The 19,272-nt window shown below is 38.8% G+C and overlaps 1 protein-coding gene across 1 annotated transcript; it reads right to left on the bottom strand.

Moving 5' to 3' along the window:
* Positions 1-10,726: 10,726 nt before the first annotated feature.
* LOC108682505 (rab GTPase-activating protein eat-17) lies at positions 10,727-17,931 on the bottom strand (the record flags this gene model as incomplete). Its single annotated transcript, XM_018171680.2, is given in 3 exon segments — positions 10,727-13,074; positions 17,332-17,430; positions 17,842-17,931. Coding segments are annotated over 3 exon segments (744 nt in total), but the record flags the coding sequence as incomplete, so codon positions are not given.
* Positions 17,932-19,272: the final 1,341 nt, after the last annotated feature.

Raw genomic sequence — 19,272 nt, 5'->3', positions numbered from 1 at the left:
CTGGCACTTTGAGATAATTAAGTTAGAAAAACTTAACTCTGATACAGGATGACTAGAGTTTAGGACAATGAAAATTCAAATAGATAGCTGTTCATTAAAAAAAATACAATGAGCAAATGAAATTGAACATTTGAGCACAGCAATGCAGGTAAAGATGTAGCCATGCAACCAAGCATTTACATTTATATAGACACGCATAGAAAAAATGACCAGTGAATGCATTATATTCCAATTTGCAGGGAATCAAAATTCTTCCGACAATGTTAATAGATCAAAACGCAGGTCTCAGCAAGGATTTATAATACCGGTATGTTTAACAAGGTTTCGAATGTATCAACATTCATTTTCAAGTTAATAGAAGCATTGAAGAAGGAAATTTTGGTGGACATAAGTATTTGATCTATTAACGTCATCTGAAGAATTTTGATTTCCTGCAAATTGGAATAGATTGCATTTACTGGTCATTATTTATACATATTTCAATAAGAAAAAATGCCATCTAATGCTAATTTATATAGATATGTAATACCATGTACACAAACAGATCACGAGGCAAGTCATGTATAGGCAAAATGAATCTCACACATAAGGTATATACCTATAATATAAATTAAGGTGACCAGCATACAGTTCAATAATACAAGTTAAAAAAAACTAGGTACTAATAAGCTAAATGTTGAAATATATTAAATTAAGATTCTAAAATAGCCAAAAAAAATACTACCATCATTCTAAACTTTCTAAAGTTACAAATAAGTTCTTTCTGAACTTTGTAAAGTTACGAAATTCTAAAGTAATAAATATTTAATTTGATCAATTTGTTCTATTTTTCCTTCTCCACTCAATGAAACTCAATTCCTGTCAATTTTCTGTAACATTATTTACAGATAAACCCAGAAACATTGCAATGCTCTAATCTGCTCTTCCTGAATATGGAGCAAATGCAGAAAAATGCAGTCGAATCCATCCCCTATGGCATAGTGGCAAACCTGACTAGAAAATGGGGCATAATCAACCTGTGTAAGCTTACAGATACAGAAGAAATGCTACATGGCTGCTGACAAGAAGCTTGCAGTGGACAAGGTCATTGTCAATGCTCAATGGCATGTCCATGGATATAGTAATATCACATTAATAATACGGTAATTAATGAATATGGTTATATAATATCAATAACAATAAAGGAAAAACAAGTAAAAATCACAGAAAATCTGAAAATGTCATTTATTTTACATCTACATCATCTACAATGGAAGAGGAGGACTTCAAAGTACTGTTAGTAATACTAATAGATCCACACTCAGGAAGATGTATATAAACGGGGAAATTTCTCGCGTAAATCAATCTAATTATATTTTTTTCGCGCAGACTCGTGCAAATAACGGTCATCGATTCCGCGCCGCGCAGCACTCGGCGCGGGCCGCGGAGCCGTGCGACACAGTTCTGATTTAGACACAGTTTGCATCTGAATGGAATGGCAACATCGTCTGTAGATGATTTCAAGTAACGCTGAACCAGCATTGCCAGATGGTATATTTCTATACCAGATTTCACAAATCTGGTATTTTCAAAAGGTGTCTGACTGTCTGGTATGAATATTTTAGATCTGGTATATATGCCTAAATCTGGTATTTTCTGATTTACTGCAAATTTACTGCATTTAGTTCCACCTCTGAAGTTTTAACTTCCTCCAGCGTAGGCGTGGATTATATTATTATTTATATAAATTGCCTTCAGAGCGGCGCGATTAGAGCTTTCCCGCCATTTTTGGAACCGCAAGTTTACCGCAAGTTTTCATTCGGTAGCAATCTAGTTAACTCGTATCCAACCACAACACAGTGCGGATACACGTTTGTGTGTACGGTACAGTGTGATTACGTAATTTGCATTGCCGCGCGTCCATATTTAAACTATTTTAGCTTTCTAAAAGTACGGCGCTGTTGGCGCACGGCGCATTTTTTTTACCGGCATAGTATGGCGCACCGCGCAGGTCGTTAAAATGACAATATAAATTCCCGCGCACCTGGCACATCTTCCTGACCATGGCCACACTCAGGATTATGTATGTTTTCAGGGAATTTTCCCGCGCATTTTGACTTTTTTCAAGCTATTGCGGCGCACAGTTGGTGCAACTTCTGGCCATCCCTGCTTGCACGCGCAAGCGTTGGCGCAGAGCGTGCAAGCGTCGGCGCAGCGCGTGCAAGCGTCGGCGTAGGGCGCACATACATTTTGTCAAGGGACAAGAGACAGAAAATGTATAATACTTAATAATTAATATGCATCTAATTATCCATCAATAATCTATGATTTTCCTTGATATGGAAATTTTGTAAAAGCAAAAATCTAGAAATTTATTTTCGAAGAAATTTTCTACAAATTTCTTATACGAACTGGTGAACATCGTTTGTGTTTGTTTACCTTCCGTAGACCCTCCGGTCCGGACGTGAGGCAATATTCAGTCCGGACGTGAGGCAAGTGGTGAATAACCAAGTCCTCAGAAATTGGACATATGAAGTAAACAAATATTAGTGTTAAATGACAGGTTTTGCTCGTTCTATATATACTATTATTGCGCTGATAGGGTTATTAGAGATTCTACGGTTAATGAAAGGAGTCAGAAATAATTTAATCATTGTAATTAATGGGAAAATAGTTTTGAGTGCGAAATCTTTTGTAAATAAAATATGTCCTGACATACGTAACTGTCATCAGAAATTCCCAACATTGTCTTTACATACTTTTACGCAATGCTGCTTCATCGTCATGTAATAACGTCTCGGACAAATTTACGGCCGGTTTCGCGGCTGGACTCTGCCTGAAATTTCTCCAATAGTACTGAACATAGTTCAATGAAACTTGGTACACATATTCATTATGGCCTAACGGTGATGTCAAGCTTGTGACAATTATTTTTAATATCGCCTTCATTTATGAGTTATATGACGAAACGTACCGAAATTTGCAGTGTACCACTAAGTCTCGGACAAATTTACGGCCGGTCTCGCGGCCGCTGGACTAAAAACATAGAAAAAACCTAGCCAATCAACGAAAACCTTGCAGGTTAGGTCCAGTTAGGAACAGGTTCCATTAAAAACACATAATACCTAGAAAAACTCATAAAAACACTAAGAAAACCTTTTGGCCGCGAGACCGGCTGCCAGTCCGGCTGTAAATTTGTCTGAGACCTGTGTACCAGCCATTTCTTCTAAAATACTGAACAGATTTTAATGAAACTTTGCATGTAGAAACCTAACCTCCCAACGGTGTGATGTTTAACTCGTGACAATTTTTTACGTTTTGCCTTCGTTGGCGAGTATTTTTCTCTTTTCCCTCACTCGTGATTTAAACAGCAAAATTGTGTTTAAATTCGCAGTGTACCAGAGATATCTTCTAAAATACTGAACAGATTTGAATGAAACTTTGCATATAGAAACCTAGCCTCCCAGCGGTGATGTTTAGCTTGTGACAATTTTTTCGATTTTGCCTTCATTTGCGAGTTATATGGAGAAACGACCAGCATTTCTCAGGCCAATTTTTGAACTTGCATTGACCAAGAGCCATATACATAAAGCCGTATAACTCGCAAACGGGCAAAATTGACAAAATTATCATGAGCTAAACATCACCGTTGGGAAGTTAGGTTTCTCTATGCAAAGTTTCATTCAAATATGTTTAGTATTTTAGAAGAAATCTCTGGTACACTGCGAATTTAAATACAAATTTACTTTTTAAATCACGAATGAGGGAAAAGAGAAAAATACTCGCCAACAAAGGCAAAACGTAAAAAAATTGTCACGAGCTAAACATCACACCGTTGGGAGGTTAGGTTTCTATATGCAAAGTTTCGTTCAAATCTGTTCAGTATTTGAGAAGAAATATCTGGTACACTGCAAATTTCGGCACGTTTCGTCATAGAACTCACGAACGTAGGCGATATTAAAAAGAATTGTCACGCGCTTGACATCACCGTTAGGCCATAATGAATATGTGAACCAAGTTTCATCAAGCTATGTTCAGTACTTTGGGAGATATTTCAGGTACAAAGTCTGGCCGTAAATTTGTCTGAGACGTACGAGTCCCTTGAAGCTATTCATATTTTATTAATGTTTGTTGTTAGTCTATATAATTAACCTTCAAAGTTGCGAAAAATGAGAACTGACAATATAAAAAAAGTGCAGTGCATGTATTTTTGTTTTCAATGGGTTTGCACCGCACAAACCCATTTCTCCAGCCGGGAGGATGTCGGGAACGCAACGTATTCCTGACATTGACATTCGGGTTTGTACTATTTGCCAAAGTCAGTCCTTCGTTGGGCGCCAATACCTTCGTCGGTGCTGCGCCGTATCTTAACCAAGTAAGTAAGTCCTTCGTTAAAAGGAGTTGATCTCAAGCCATGTGGATTGTTGCCTTCTTCTATTCAGTTTTGTAATTAATTTCCAACCGAATTGTGATCTATGAATAATTATTGAGAACATTGCCAACTCTTAGAACCTGAGTTAACACGTTAGAAATCTAGTCAACGTGATGCAGATATTTGTTCGTGTGTGATAGCGTTGCCGCGCATTCACCATGGTCAGGAAGGTGCAGCGTGTACGCCGGAGGTTCGTTTTCGGATGTACGCCAGTATGCCAGGAAAGAAAGTTGCCAATATGCTTGCTAAAAACGGAAGTGTAACCCTCACCAATGCTGCATGATTGACACAGGCACATGTACTTTACGATTGATGCCTGGCGATCGTCACAAACACACGTGCTTTACGATCTATATAGCCGATGCCCAATGATCAATACTGAATTGCGCGCTCTTTACGATCAAAGTGGAAGATGCCTAATCGGACGTACGGTACGTCAGGACAAGCCAGATCACCCAGATGCAAACGTACACCAAGGCAAGCCAGATGCAAACGTACACCAAGGCAAGCCAGATGCGGACGTACGGTACGTCAGGACAAGCCAGATCGCCCAGATGCAGACGTACGTCGAGGTCAAGACAAGCCAGATGCGGACGTACGCCGGGCGTGTGCGCCAATAACGTTATTTTAGCTCTTTGTACGCCGCGTTGTACGCCAGTAGAAGGGCTTGGAGTCTCGTTTACGCCGGATTAATCCGCGGAAAACGGCACCATCCTGGGTATGGCGCATTCATCTTTAAACAACTTTAGTAGCACGGCGCAGGCTGGCGCACGGTGCACTTTTTTACTGGCATATTACGGCGCACGGCGCAAATTGATGCAACGATAATACAAATTCCCGCGCACCTGGCACATCTTCCTGACCGTGGGACCATGGTAATAGATGAGTACACTCTGCATGCTTCAAACATTTTAAAATTAACTTTTATTGCAAGTGTCCTGGCACTCCCGGATTACCCCGTTCCCAGGGGTAAATCGGGACAGTTTTATTTTGCGTGTGGCACCTTACGAATAGTCAAATAGCATATGAAATTTTTTTGAAGATGCCATTGGATAGCAGATAGCCCTTGCAAAGAGCTATAAAATGAGCCTAAACTTGTTTCTGAAATATTTCATGGTAAGAAGTTAGTAACAAAAAACGCTCAAAACCGACCCGTCCCTTTTTACCCCTTTGACGGTACTTTCCTGGTGTACTTATGGTACTCAAAAATAAACTTGAGGAAGAGTCTAATAGTAATAAAGTCTCTGATTTATCATGTATAAGATCAAAATATAGTGGGCAATAAGTGGGCCTTTAGTCAAATTAGAATTAGTGTTAGACTGTTAGTGGCAAACCAGAGATTATTTAGAATCAGTTAATTTTAAATTTTCCCATTTACCCAAGATTTATACTAATAGCTCATATATAATATTGCTGGTATCCATGGTACTTTGCTGGTTTACTTGACAGGACTAAAAATTGTACTTGAGGACGAGTCTAAAAATCACAGGTACTCGCCAGAGCGCAGTGCCTAGCATAGTGGCAAAGCAGAGAGTTTTTTAGACTCTTCCTCAAGTTCATTTTTGAGTCCTATAAGTAGACCAGTAAAGTATCTTGGATACCAGAATCATCATACATAAGAAATCTGTTAAAATCTTGAGTAAATGAGGAAATTAAAAATGAACTGATTCTAGAAAATCACTGGTTTGCCACTATGGTGCCTAGGGCTAGTCTCGGCTAGATGGCTAGTAGCCTAGTGCCACTAGCCATGAGTGTTTTTGGATCATTTGCTGGTGGATTATTCTAAAATTTTCAGTCTAGCATCAAGCAAACGTATTAAAGGATAGGAATGTGTACGTATAAATACCTTATAAGTTATAAGGTAATTAAGTTCAGCAAATAAATTGCCGTTCATTTGTCAAATTTGGTTCGCCCTTGACATTTCACCGTCGTCCTTTTCGAATGTCACTACCTGCATTTATTTTTGTTTACATTGCAGAAAGTCCCCATAGTAGATAAAATTCCCCTTATTTCCGTCATTCACGTAAACGGATGGAGGCTGCTCTTATTTATTGAATCAATATCTCGACGATAGGCTACGTCTCCAATATAGTTGATTAATATATTTAAAATGAATCTAAATTGATGAAATCTTCTCTAATTCGTTGTATAGCAGAACATTCATCATATACTGGGTCTATATTGCAACGATCAGTGCACTCAAATAGGTTAAAAAATCTAATTCATTATTACACTAAGATACCAAACACAAACAATTTGCTTTGGATTCATAATCATTGCTTCACGATATATGAAAAGGAGTCAAAATTAGAATATCACAATATTTAATGATATGCTTTGGTTAATTTTTAGTTTTGAAACATGTCGTTGAAGTGTGTTTTTTTTAGTTCAAACTAACTGTGAACGGATACTCCAATTGCTAGTACAATTAGCCGATAATTGAGACACATTCTTAGTGATCAAGCTTCTGGGAAACGTCGAGAACTGATAAAAAGGACAGCAAGAGGTGAAAAGAAAACAAATACGGAATGTGGTTTACTATTATGCAATTACAATATTTCCTGGAAGTGAGCTCTACAGAGATGATCCACCGCTATCGTAAGCTAGACAGACAATCGGATAAACGCGCGCGACGTCTGACGTGCCAGCACATTCTTGAAAAATACTCGAAGCCAAAAAGACTTCAGTTTGTGACGACAGAAATCTTACAGGTTCGTTTTACAGTAAGCACAGCAACATATATATTCATATATTTATTTTATTCCAAATATGGACGATACATAAGCTATGTGGGAGCAATATAACGTGGACGATAGCTGACAACATTGACCGTCGAGTGGATCCCCTGGATAAAGCAAGAAACAATTTTAGCTTTAATGATACAATGTCTCACATTTTTTATCTAGTTAAAAATTGTTGGACTATCAAACCGATATTTTATGCTTAAAAATTCAATAGAAAACTCTGTGGTAAGATAACGCTGTATGCGAGAGGGTAAGTGCGGTAGGAGTATATACAAGAGTTACGGCTAATGCTAACCATAGTATCACATTCAATGGGGAAATGAAGTCACCGCACGAGGGATTGTCAATCTCTACCACTACTAACATAATAATGGTTAGGCAAAATGAGAATAATGACAAATTATAGTTACAGTTTCGGGGTGAAATATCTTTGAGTAATATATTACTACAACGTATAGGAAAGAGTATTGATACTAAAGCTGGTAATTAAACTTTCAAATATCTTAACGGTAAGAATGTACAATTGCATGTAGTTAAGTGGACAAACGCGTTGATTGAATTAAAAAAAAATATTCTGCAAGCGTTATAAGGATTACGAACTAAATCACAATCTGCGAAAACGATCAATAACATAGCTTACTAGCGTGGCCAAATATGCATAATATTTTGCCAACGAAGAATAGAAGAAGCGAGACGTAAATTTTTACTAAGACTTTGGGCTTCTGCTAAAAATTCTCAGAGTGATTAATAAAAGATAAATCTGGATCATGGGTGGACTGAAACTGAAGAAGGAAACGTCGTGTAATTTGTGCGTTGGACGCGCACAACACAGACAGACAATACAAGTCATGGTTGAACTATACAAGGTTGACCCACGAGAAGTTCCGCCTATCAGTTCAATTTTCTTCAGTTCAGTTTTTCAGTTCAGTTTCGTCACTGAAATCGAGAAACGTAAACAATCCCGTTACTCCCATGACGGATTGGTTGACTGGTTTGATCGCATTTCGGTGATTGGTCAATGCCCGTGACGTCACTGAGATCAGTGACGTCACAGGCTAACAACGAACTACATCCGTAATGGGCTTCTGATGGGTCAACCTTATACTAGTTCAACCATGATACAAGTGACCTGTGTCGGGCGTGCAGCACCGCCCATGACATCCATTACAAACTTGTTGAAATAAATCAACACATTTTAGTTACAAGAAGGAACAATGTACATTAAAATAAATATTATAATACAGTATAAGCTTAGTAACTTTGGTGACGAGAAGAGCAGCCAGAAAAAGAGAAGCATCGTGCGGGTCTGACTGCAACCGAAGTTAGCAAAGTATTAGTTAAGTTAAATTAAAGGAGGTTCAGAGCAGGGTTGTGAAGTGGCAGGGGCAACTCCTGGCCCGTGAGTGAAGACTACAACGTAACAGTTGAGTGAAAAAGGGGACTATCAATCTTTTCTAGGAATTGCTTTAATTTTGTAATTAAATTGCTTCGTGCAATCTGGGTTTGTTTGACGTGAGACGCCATGTCGGTCACAAACAATCGTGGACAAGTGAACATGACAATGAATGTTTGTTATTAACGAAAATATTTATAGCGACAGCATGATGGAGATTAAAGCCAGTAGTTAAAATAGGGTTAATGGAGCTATCGCTTTACCAAATAAAATTCGCAGAATTGCATATGAACTGATCAGGAAGAGAGTTCGTTGAGAAACTCCCTCAACAATGTGCGAATTACAAGGGAATTCTAAGATATAATTAGATCACAATTCTGGCAATGGAAAAGAACAAGGGTGGAATGCCAGCGCGACATTCAAGTCTATTGCTTCAATATAGAATTAATTTAGAATTTAACTTCTGGCAATGGATAAGAACAAAGATGGTATACCAGCGCGACATTCAAGTCTATTGCTTCAATATAGAATTAATTTAGAATTTAACTTCTGGCAATGGAAAAGAAAAAGGGTTGAATGCCAGCGGGACATTCAAGTCTATTGCTTCAATTTAGAATTAATTTAGAATTTAACTTCTGGCAATGGATAAGAACAAGGGTGGAATGCCAGCGCGACATTATAGTCTATTGCTTCAATATAAAATTAATTTAGAATTTAACTTCTGGCAATGGAAAAGAACAAAGGTTGAATGCCAGCGACATTCAAGTCTATTGCTTCAATATAGAATTTAAGGCCAGATATCTCACGGGACAAGCGGGAATTTGACATCATAAGATCCTAACAAGGAACATACAATAGAAAATTCAACTGCAACGTTAATTAAGACACAATTGTTTACGGCGTAATTATGTTTATAAGTTGCTATAAAACATGAATAATATGTAAGCTTGAGGGAAGGCAATAAAATATTCCCGTTGAGTCTTTGAAACCAACATGTTCGACTTGTAATTTTTAGTAACAATTAACATTAAGAGAACCAAAAGTTTAACTGATATAAAATCATAATTGTCATTATATTACAATTGCAACCAGCAGTCTGGTAAATTACAGAATTTATTGGTCACCGTCTTGAAAAACTAGATACGTTCAGCAGCAGGCATGAGAGATGTAGAACTTTGGGATAACGCTATCTACTCTCACAAACCTGGTGAAGTATCAAAGAGCTATGGACTAACAACTCTACTATAGCTGCGCTAAATACATACCAACAAATTATACTAAGTATACGCATAAAACGTATGAAATTTGCCTGCACTAACTATTAATACAGATGAAAATATCTACGTTTTAACATTAGCCCCCTGAACTCCGATTGATTGCACCATATTTTGCGTAACGAATTTTAGAAGAGCAGAAATTCTTTATCTATCCAGACGATTCCGTACATCCGATTACGAAATCTAGTTTCATAGTCCGTACCGTAGTAGTGCAAATTCAATACAGCCACCATAGTTTAATGTCACAGTACATCATTTGAAAGTGCTACAGGCTCGACACTTCAAACTGCAAATTCGTATAACGAGTGACCGCGACCGGAGAAACTGCCTTCATCCAGTTCAGCTGCAGCAGTGACATCTTCACTTGCTTCTGTAGAGCGATTCACACATAATTTGTCTAAAATATATTTTACATGCAATACAATTATGTAAACAAATAATTGCGAGTTCACATTAAGTACTTGAAAAATGCCAGATTCGAAGAAACGTACGCATGGCTTTCATGGACGCAGAGAAGCTTTGCTACGACGTCGCCATACATCAACCACATAATACCGGCAGACATTCCGGCCTATTGGGTTGTCATTAATAATAGGCAGAAGAACAATCTAAATGAAATCGAAAGATGGTATAAAAAATAAGCATTGACGACGTTATAATTTAAGCTTTAATTCGCTTTCCACTTAGTAGTAGCAATTGTTCCTCCATGGTAAAAGTAGCAATTGTTCCTTCATGGAAGTTCGATCAGCAATCGGCCGTATACCCCACAAAGAAGACGAACGCAGGGATTACTAACTCGATTCCGATGAATGATTGATATTTTGTCATCGGAGATGATAGAAAGTAGATATGTTCTTGAATGCCGCAAGTAAGATACACGCCATTGGCAACAGTTAGTTTCCAGAAAAATAGATACAGACCAGCATGATAGCTGCTTCTGAGTTTGATTTATCTACGGTATGCCTTGCCAACATATGCCAAAACAGCACCAAACATCGGCATATAGTTATTTTAAACGAGCATGGCCACCGCATGAGACAATAAAACCCACAGCCATCATCGGTTATCATTTTACAAGACATAAACATGGAAATTGACTTGAACGACACCCACGATTTTATTCATCATGAGTTAGTTCAGTGGCCATAGTTGCTAGTCATTCATCATGAGAAACCGACCGACTACGAGTAGCTATGCGGAGCATTGACTCGTAAACATGATTGTTTGCACGTTATAATATAAAATAGAGAGATATTCTTCACGTTTCATAATATTTCATAAAGTAGTCTGAGACAATTAAAGGTTTATTGCATTGAGATGCAGTGGAGGAGACGCCTGTAGCAGCGACTAGCCTCTGCCGCTTGTGTACAGGGAAACCTACAACCTTTTCACCAGATTTTATCCATAGTAATTAATACTTTTTAGAACATGTTTCATACATTGAAAGAATAACAAAGAATAAATTCTCAACATAAATTGCACAAAACTAACTTATATTGCAATCTTAAATATTAGGGCTCGAATCATCATATTCCATCATAATTATTGAACAAAAGCATACGTGGAGTCAGAGTGAGAAGAGAGAAAAGACATGAAATTAGAAGATATCATAACTGAAGAGGCTCACCAAAACAAATGAATAAATAAAAATCAGAGCAGGAGATGATAAACCGATTTTCCTAGCCTGGCTGCAGCATGTATCTCACTTTTAGTAGAAGCAGAAAGTTAAGTCGAGAACACAATATGTGCATATAACTTATTAGCTTCTATGACTCGTGTTCATTAGAACGATGCTGCTGTAGGTATTCTAAGCTGACGTTGCACCGCATCTAATCCAGACTTTGGAAAGCGACACAAAAACGAGTAAGCGGTTTTGTTTAATCTTCCTGCCATTAAAAAAGACCATTAATGCAACAGACACCATTTTGATCAACTTCGTTGTGAGTAATCATAACATTTTGTAAAGGAGCATTTCACAGATGTAGCAAGTAAATTTTGCCTCAACGGATGAAACGTAATTGATGTCCGAAAAATCTTGAAGAAAGTCTGAAGAACAGCAGCACACAGGTAACGTTTACGGACGAGATGTGTGCTGGGTGAAGCGTTCCATGGGATGAACAATACCGACTTGGTGAGAGCCATAGCATGATGTATCAATGCACTTTGATCATTCTTACGGCAACGCGCGACACAAGCCAAGAAGAATTCCAAGACTGATTTTCAGAACACTCTTTTAGTGAGTAGAAAAAAGGCTACTGAGCCATGTGAGCCCAGAGGCTTTTATACTCCTACAACACAGGACGATCTGTTAATCGTTCCTCCTCAAGTCCAAACAAGTTTCAAGGAAACCGGCAGTCCACATCGCTGACCCCAACATCATTTGGTCTGTAGCACTTAACTAAAACTACGTAAAATCAAATCAGATCCCAGACGTTAGATGTGAAACACTTCAAAACATCGTGTCGCAGGGGAAGGTACGACGGGCATTTGGTCCAACCATCAGTTAGTGGAGTGAGCTAGTGAGCTTGTCTCGAGTGTCGACACGCTCGCCAGCGTTCTGCAGCAGCCACTGAGTTGAAGTCTAGTTTGTTTAGCAGTAAAAACAATGAAACACGTAGGCGTCTGGACGTTTAGGTTGATGATCTGACTTTGTGAGAGTGCGTTCATCTGAATGACCGAGGCAGTAGACAAAACCTACGTGGAATTAGAGTTGCGGACCTCAGGCAGCTGTTCCAAGAATGCCTCAGCGAGCGTATGAGAGGTACGTCGGGAGATGGGCTCGCGTGGATTGCTGTCGATGCTGCACTCGCTGCTGCTGCTGCGCTTCCTAAGAGGGCTGCTGATGGTCATTTCTCTGTTGTGGTTGTGGTCGGCGCTGCCACTGTAGCGTCGTACTTTATCGTCTTCTCTCTCGCTATTGCAACTCCCAATCTCACTGCAGCTTTTTTGATTGGGAGATTTCGAAAGTGCAACGCCATTGGTGATGGGTGCAGCGGGCCCGTTGTGCAACTTCTCCTTGATTGTATCGCAATTGCTTGGATCGGGCGAATCCGTATTAAGAATGTCGCCCTCGCAGTCGGCGAGGTCGCCATTGAGGGTGACCAGGTCACCTGAGAGGGTCGTTGGGGACAGAATAAGGCGGAGGTCGTCAGGGTCTTCGATGTCGCTGTCGTTCTCGCTGGTGTAGTCAATGCGAGGCAAAACTTTGTTGCAGCTCAGCTGCCGGTTGACTGCGCGCAGACGGGCCACCTGAAATATTAGAGCTTTCATTATTTAGTGTCATTAATATAGTGATTCAAATCACTTTCCTCCCTTTTTGACATCTATAACCACCTGAAATATTAGATCTTTCATTATTTAGTGTCATAAATATAGTGATTTAAATCACTTTCCTCCCTTTTTGACATCTATAAGACTAGAAATGAGTAGCAAGAGCTTCTAACATTAGCTAACGGTTAAGGGAATAGCGTTATGGCAGCAGCAATGCGTGAAGAATCTAAGTTCGATTAACATTGTTCTTGTTTACTGTGAAGTAGTAATTAGGAATGCGCGCTGTTTGTTTACAAGCTCACATTTGTCGTCTTGTTGACAATTATAGTAATCAATCAAATGCGACTTGTAGCGTTTCGAATCTCAACAAAACTTTTAGCCGTTAACTCGGCTCCAACAGAATGCAGTGAATATATAGCAAATAATTCATAGGGGAATTGATGACAAAGTTGGGACGTAAAAGAAACAGTCGCAGAGATAAATAAATAAAAACCGTACAATCTTATTATTATGATAATTCGGAGACAGATGATATCCACAAATAATTATTCAACAACGCTGGTCACACCCAAAATGAAACAGCGTAGAACTAATTACTGAGCTTATTGAAGAAACAGTTAAATAGAAAATAAATGGAACGACCTTTGTATCATTTGCACAAGAAACTATACACATAGAAATACGAGTTTTTAAAGAAATTCTAGTTGCCCAATATCGTCCTCTGTCTCCAATATGATCGCGTGTAAATATTAAACGAGATAAGGGGAAAATGAACATTTAATAAGTTTACACTGACCAAAAACCTTACGAAGTCGTTAAAATACAAGAAAAATTAAATCTTAACTACAAGTTCAACAATTAAGGGGACCGTCTAACCTAAAATTTTCAATTTTGGCGTTTTCCACTTTTTGGGCTCATCTTAAAGCTCACTTTTCAACGCATTCAACGGTACCAGAATCATCCCTGTGCGTCAAAAAATGATTTCGTGACAGCTTCCCAAAGAAGGGCAGTTTTTAGGCCCTTTAATTATGAATATCACGTTTTCTATCAATTTTTTCGAAAAATTCATAGAAGTAAAATGTTTTTATTTTTACATTTTACGTTTGAATGTGAAGTTTCATGATGATCGGATAATAACTTTAGGAGTTATAGGCTATCTCCAATTTAGGTTAGACGGTCCCCTTAAGGTAGTTTAGGTTGTTGATATCGATGTTCTTCACTGAAACGCATGCGTTGTATCCTAATTTAATGGATGATTTGCACCTAATAAAACAATAACAGCCAAATTAATGGTGGAATAAGTGCAAGATGCAAATGCAATGCAAAATAAGGCAAACGGTGACGTCATAGAAAAATACAGGAAACAAAAACAAATGTGTTACAGGGCTACGTGCTGGAGGCCGTCCTATATATATATATATATAGAGGATCAACCATATATGCTTATATTGCAACAAACTAGTAAGTGACTATAGCGAGATACTAGTGAATGATTAGTGAGATGTAGGTGTAGACTAGAAGCATGATAAACTTTCCAGTTTCTGGTTAATGATCGTCACAAAAATGTTATCTAAGTTTCAGCTAAGAACTTCTTCCGCAGAGAAAGAAACAATTGTGTAATTTTTCATGTGGCATCAAAATTATTAATTCGACTCAGCATCCGTTCTGAAAGTTAAAAAAAATTTCCATGTATTCGTTTCCATTTCTTGCTTGCGCACAACCAAAACGCTCAACATTTTCCCAATAAAAAAATCGCTTTGATCAGGAATATTGTCAAATAACATAAAAATGCGTAAGGTCAATAGAGCGAACATAACAACCATAGGAGATCATATATGAACTGAACAGAAGCCACATATTAACATGCGAGGCATGCGTGAAAATTTTTTCTGGCGTCTACACAAAGGAATAGAAATAATCGAATAAAGATGGCAGAAGAATGTGGGCATGAGTGACATTTATCTCACTCATGACATAACTACCTACATTTATAACAACTACACAAACGTACACCAGTGGACAGTGGTGCACTAGTGGTCACAAGCACACATACGTAACACTAGTGTACAGTAGTAAAATTAAGTACACTAGTGTACAGTAGCACAATTACGTACACTAGTGTACAGTAGTACAATTACGTACACTAGTGTACAGTAGTACAATTACGTTAGTGTACACTAGTACAATTACGTACACTAGTGTACAGTAGTACAATTACGTACACTACTGTACAGCAGTACAATTACGTACACTAGTGTACATCAATTACGTACACAAGTGTACAGAAATGATTATATAAAGTTTTGAGGAAAGAACTTACGCTTCCTTCAGTTGTCAGCGAGCAGCTGTGCAGGAAAGGTGCGGGTGAAACACAAGGTTAAGCTTGCTGCATACAACATGTCTTTACGACGCTCATATCTCGAGCTCGAAAAAAATTTGCTTTTGATTTAAATCAACTTTTGGTATCTCGAGTACAAAAGCTCGTTTGCAGTTAGTAAACCTCCGTTGCGGACATTCTCTACTTAAGTTTTGTCTACAGACTGTAAATATTTTGTGGTGGTGTTAAGAAGTACGTATTACAGTTTGTTTAATTTGTTGATAAAGTCAAGCGGATCGTTCGGTGCAACAAGATAAATGATGCGCGTGAGAAGAAGTGCAGTGTGGCTAGTGATGTGTGAGCCTGGCTACGTCAACATCACTTCTCTAGTAACATCCCCTCACTAGCAACATCCCCTCACTAGCAACATCCCCTCACTAGCAACATCCCCTCACTAGCAACATCCCCTCACTAGCAACATCCCCTCACTAGCATCACAGCGTGTAGGTGAGGTGGTGAGTGTCACATACGAGGTCCAACAATGGGACGTGAGGCAAGCGAACGTAGGTGCTAATAATAATAAAAATAAGTGTTCATAATGTGAGGCATGAACTGTGTTCATAGTATGATGGTGAACTGTGTTCATAGTATGATGGTGAACTGTGTTCATAGTATGATGGTGAACTGTGTTCATAGTATGATGGTGAACTGTGTTCATAAAGGAAAAATGATGGTAAACTATAATCGATCATTATATTATTTTAAAGACAACAACCTCTAACAGAATCAAAATCAGATCTATTGATATTTTTAGCTATTGCCGATATTTATAGTAGTCATAAATCAGAAAAGTGCTCGCAAAATTCATGATATGATAATAACATGATAATAAATGCAGAAAATATTCATCATTTTCAGGAATGAATTTTGAGCTGAAAATTACTTTGCACAGTCAGGGACCACGACGCATTCCTCAGTACATTAATTAGTACGTCTGTATATTATAAGAACAGGGCCTATACTTTCAAAAAAAGTTAAGAGATCGTAAGTTCATCAGCCACTCATTGACGGCCTTTCAAGCAAAATCCACAAATCATAGACAAGAAAATAGAGCGTAAGTACTTACGTTCACTTAGCGAGTTTTGAAAGTATTGCCCCAGGTCTGTTCAGGGCTCCGATTTAAGAAAACTAAACCCCACTTTTTCTAACAAAACGCACCTTTTCAATTTGAGAGAAAAGCCTAGTTTGTGATATTTTTCTGATGATCGTCGGAAAATTCGAGTTTTTGCTTAAGCCAGATACGAGTGAAGACTGTGTTTCTTAAGTCAGTAAAGTAAGGGCAAAATACGCACTTGAATAAGCAAGATAAAGAAAACGAAGTTATTTCCCCTGACAAGTTTCGTTATCCGCAAGACAACGAAGACGAAGATATTTCGTCTGACAAGTTTCGTTATCAGCAAACCAACGAAGACGAAGTTATTTCCCCTGACCAGTTTCGTTATCAGCAAGACAACGATCAAGACGAAGTTATCTCCCCTGACCAGTTTCGTTATCAGCAAGACAACGAAGACGAAGTTATCTCCCCTGACAAGTTTCGTTATCAGCAAGTTACGAAGTTATTTCCCCTGACAAATTTCGACAAGTTTCGTTATCAGCAAGATAACGAAGACGAAGTTATTTCCCTTGACAAGTTTCGTTATCAGCAAGACAACGAAGACGAAGTTTATACTTCCCCTCTAAAGTCTCGTTATCAGCAAGTAACGAAGACGAAGTTATTTCTCCAGACAAGTATCGTTATCAGCAAGACAACGAAGACGAAGTTATTTCCCCTGACAAATTTCGTTATCAGCAAGTTACGAAAACGAAGTTATTTCCCCTCTAAAGTCTCGTTCACCCTCACCCCTCACAGGAGGTCTCACCTCAGACTGCAGGTGGGCAAGCTTCTCCTGTAGGGGAGGCACCTGCTCGCTGTCACGGCTCACACGACCCACCTCTCCCTCCGTCACCAGCTCCTGGTTCTGATATAATTAAACTTTATTAATGCTTTAACAAGTTTTATTATGCTTTAAGATAATAATATTATATTAACATGTTTTATTACTCTATGTGCAAATAAGAGTGATGTCTGCACGCCATTTCAGCCTCAATATATTTTATGGATATTCTGAGGATGTTTTTTAGTAGCAGACGAGATTTAATACACATAATGTTTGTAAAATATGACGTCAATTCTAATGTCAAACAGAAAACTGATAACTGAATAACTTTCAAATTAAGAATTAATGCCATGATTATAATGAAGATGGTTTAAAATCAACTAAATCACACCAGATCGATGACAAATCATAAATAACACGACTGAAGCAACTAAGTACCTAATCAAATCTAAGCACCTAATCAAAGCTACTAAGCCCCTAATACTTTCTTACCTTATATTCCAGTGACGATATTTTTTGTGTGAGTTCCGCCAAATTTTGTGACTTCTCAGCCTCGCGAATCCTCGCCATCATTTTCTCCTCCTCCATCTGCAGAAAAATAAGAGACACTGTTGTTGTTGTTGTTGTAATTGCCCATGTTCTAATTGCCCATCCTGGTAGTGGCGACTAGGGACAGGGGTGATAGGTCAGTTTTTCCGGGCACTCGGTGCCACTGGTAGTTCCACGACCATCACTGGCTCGCTGACCCGCCAGAACCATTTGATTGCATTACACAACACCCTGGACAAGCCCGGTACTCATTTATCAACCAGAGTTGGATGAATGGCTGAGTTGACCATGAGCTGAGCTTGCCGGTAGAACTTGTCCTCAGTGGGACTCGAACCCGGGAGCTGGGTGCGAGAGACAGAGAACCCGGGAGCTGGGTGCGAGAGAAAGAGAACCCGGGAGCTGGGTGCGAGAGACAGAGAACCCGGGAGCTGGGTGCGAGAGACAGAGAACCCGGGAGCTGGGTGCGAGAGACAGTCTTTCACCACTGCACCACCACAGCTCTCATAAGAGACACTCGTCATGGCGGCGAGACATGAGCGATAAAAACTAAACCTTTTGGTGCAGGCTTCGTAAACGGGACTGTAGGCCTGTACAAAAGCCAACAGATTTTTTGTGCAAGTACTGCACAAAAAATCAAACGGCTATATAAACCATTGAAAAATAAATTACTAACTAGGATCTACGAAGATTAACTTCCTAAGTAACTAAGGCATAAAACTATATGAACTTTTAATTGGCAAAGCATCTCTCTGTCCGTATCACAAAATATTGAAGCGCGGCTTGTAATAATATAATATCTAATATAATAATAATAATATCGGTTTCAGCGTTTATTAGGCCGTAGGCCTGTCGCCGATTCTTAACATCGCAGAACATTCACAGCATTTTGAGGTCTCGAACTCGCAACTCACTGCTTCAATTCTGCTGTGCTTAACCGCCCAGCCTCCTTGCCGATTCTGACCAGAAACTGGCGCACAGAGCTGGGATCGAACCCGCGCCTCTTTGCGCTACTCTTGGTACTCTGAACTTTAACCACTGAGCCACCCTGCCCAGTGGTTACAACCAGTGGGCCACCCTAATCTTGCTGAGGTGTAATTCAGTGAACAAACTTTCAGGTAACCGCGTTGCTTGCGGCGGTTTTAATTTAATTTAATTAAAAAATGAACAAAAAAATAAAATATTAAAATGAACAAAAGCGTTTTAATTCAATTTAATTCCTTGCAAACACCTTTCAAACAGAGCACAGCTTTTCATTAGAGAAAAATGATAATACGGACAGCACAGATTTAGTACAGATAATGATAATAAATCGGAGATAATGAAAAATGATAATACGTACAGCAGAAACACTAATCACACAACATAGTATGCACT

Source organism: Hyalella azteca, unplaced genomic scaffold, assembly GCF_000764305.2.
Source record: "Hyalella azteca isolate HAZT.00-mixed unplaced genomic scaffold, Hazt_2.0.2 contig16906, whole genome shotgun sequence".
Lineage (NCBI taxonomy): Eukaryota > Metazoa > Arthropoda > Malacostraca > Amphipoda > Hyalellidae > Hyalella > Hyalella azteca.
Note: the sequence above shows the minus strand (reverse complement) of the source record. Positions and strands in the feature narration are given on the sequence as shown.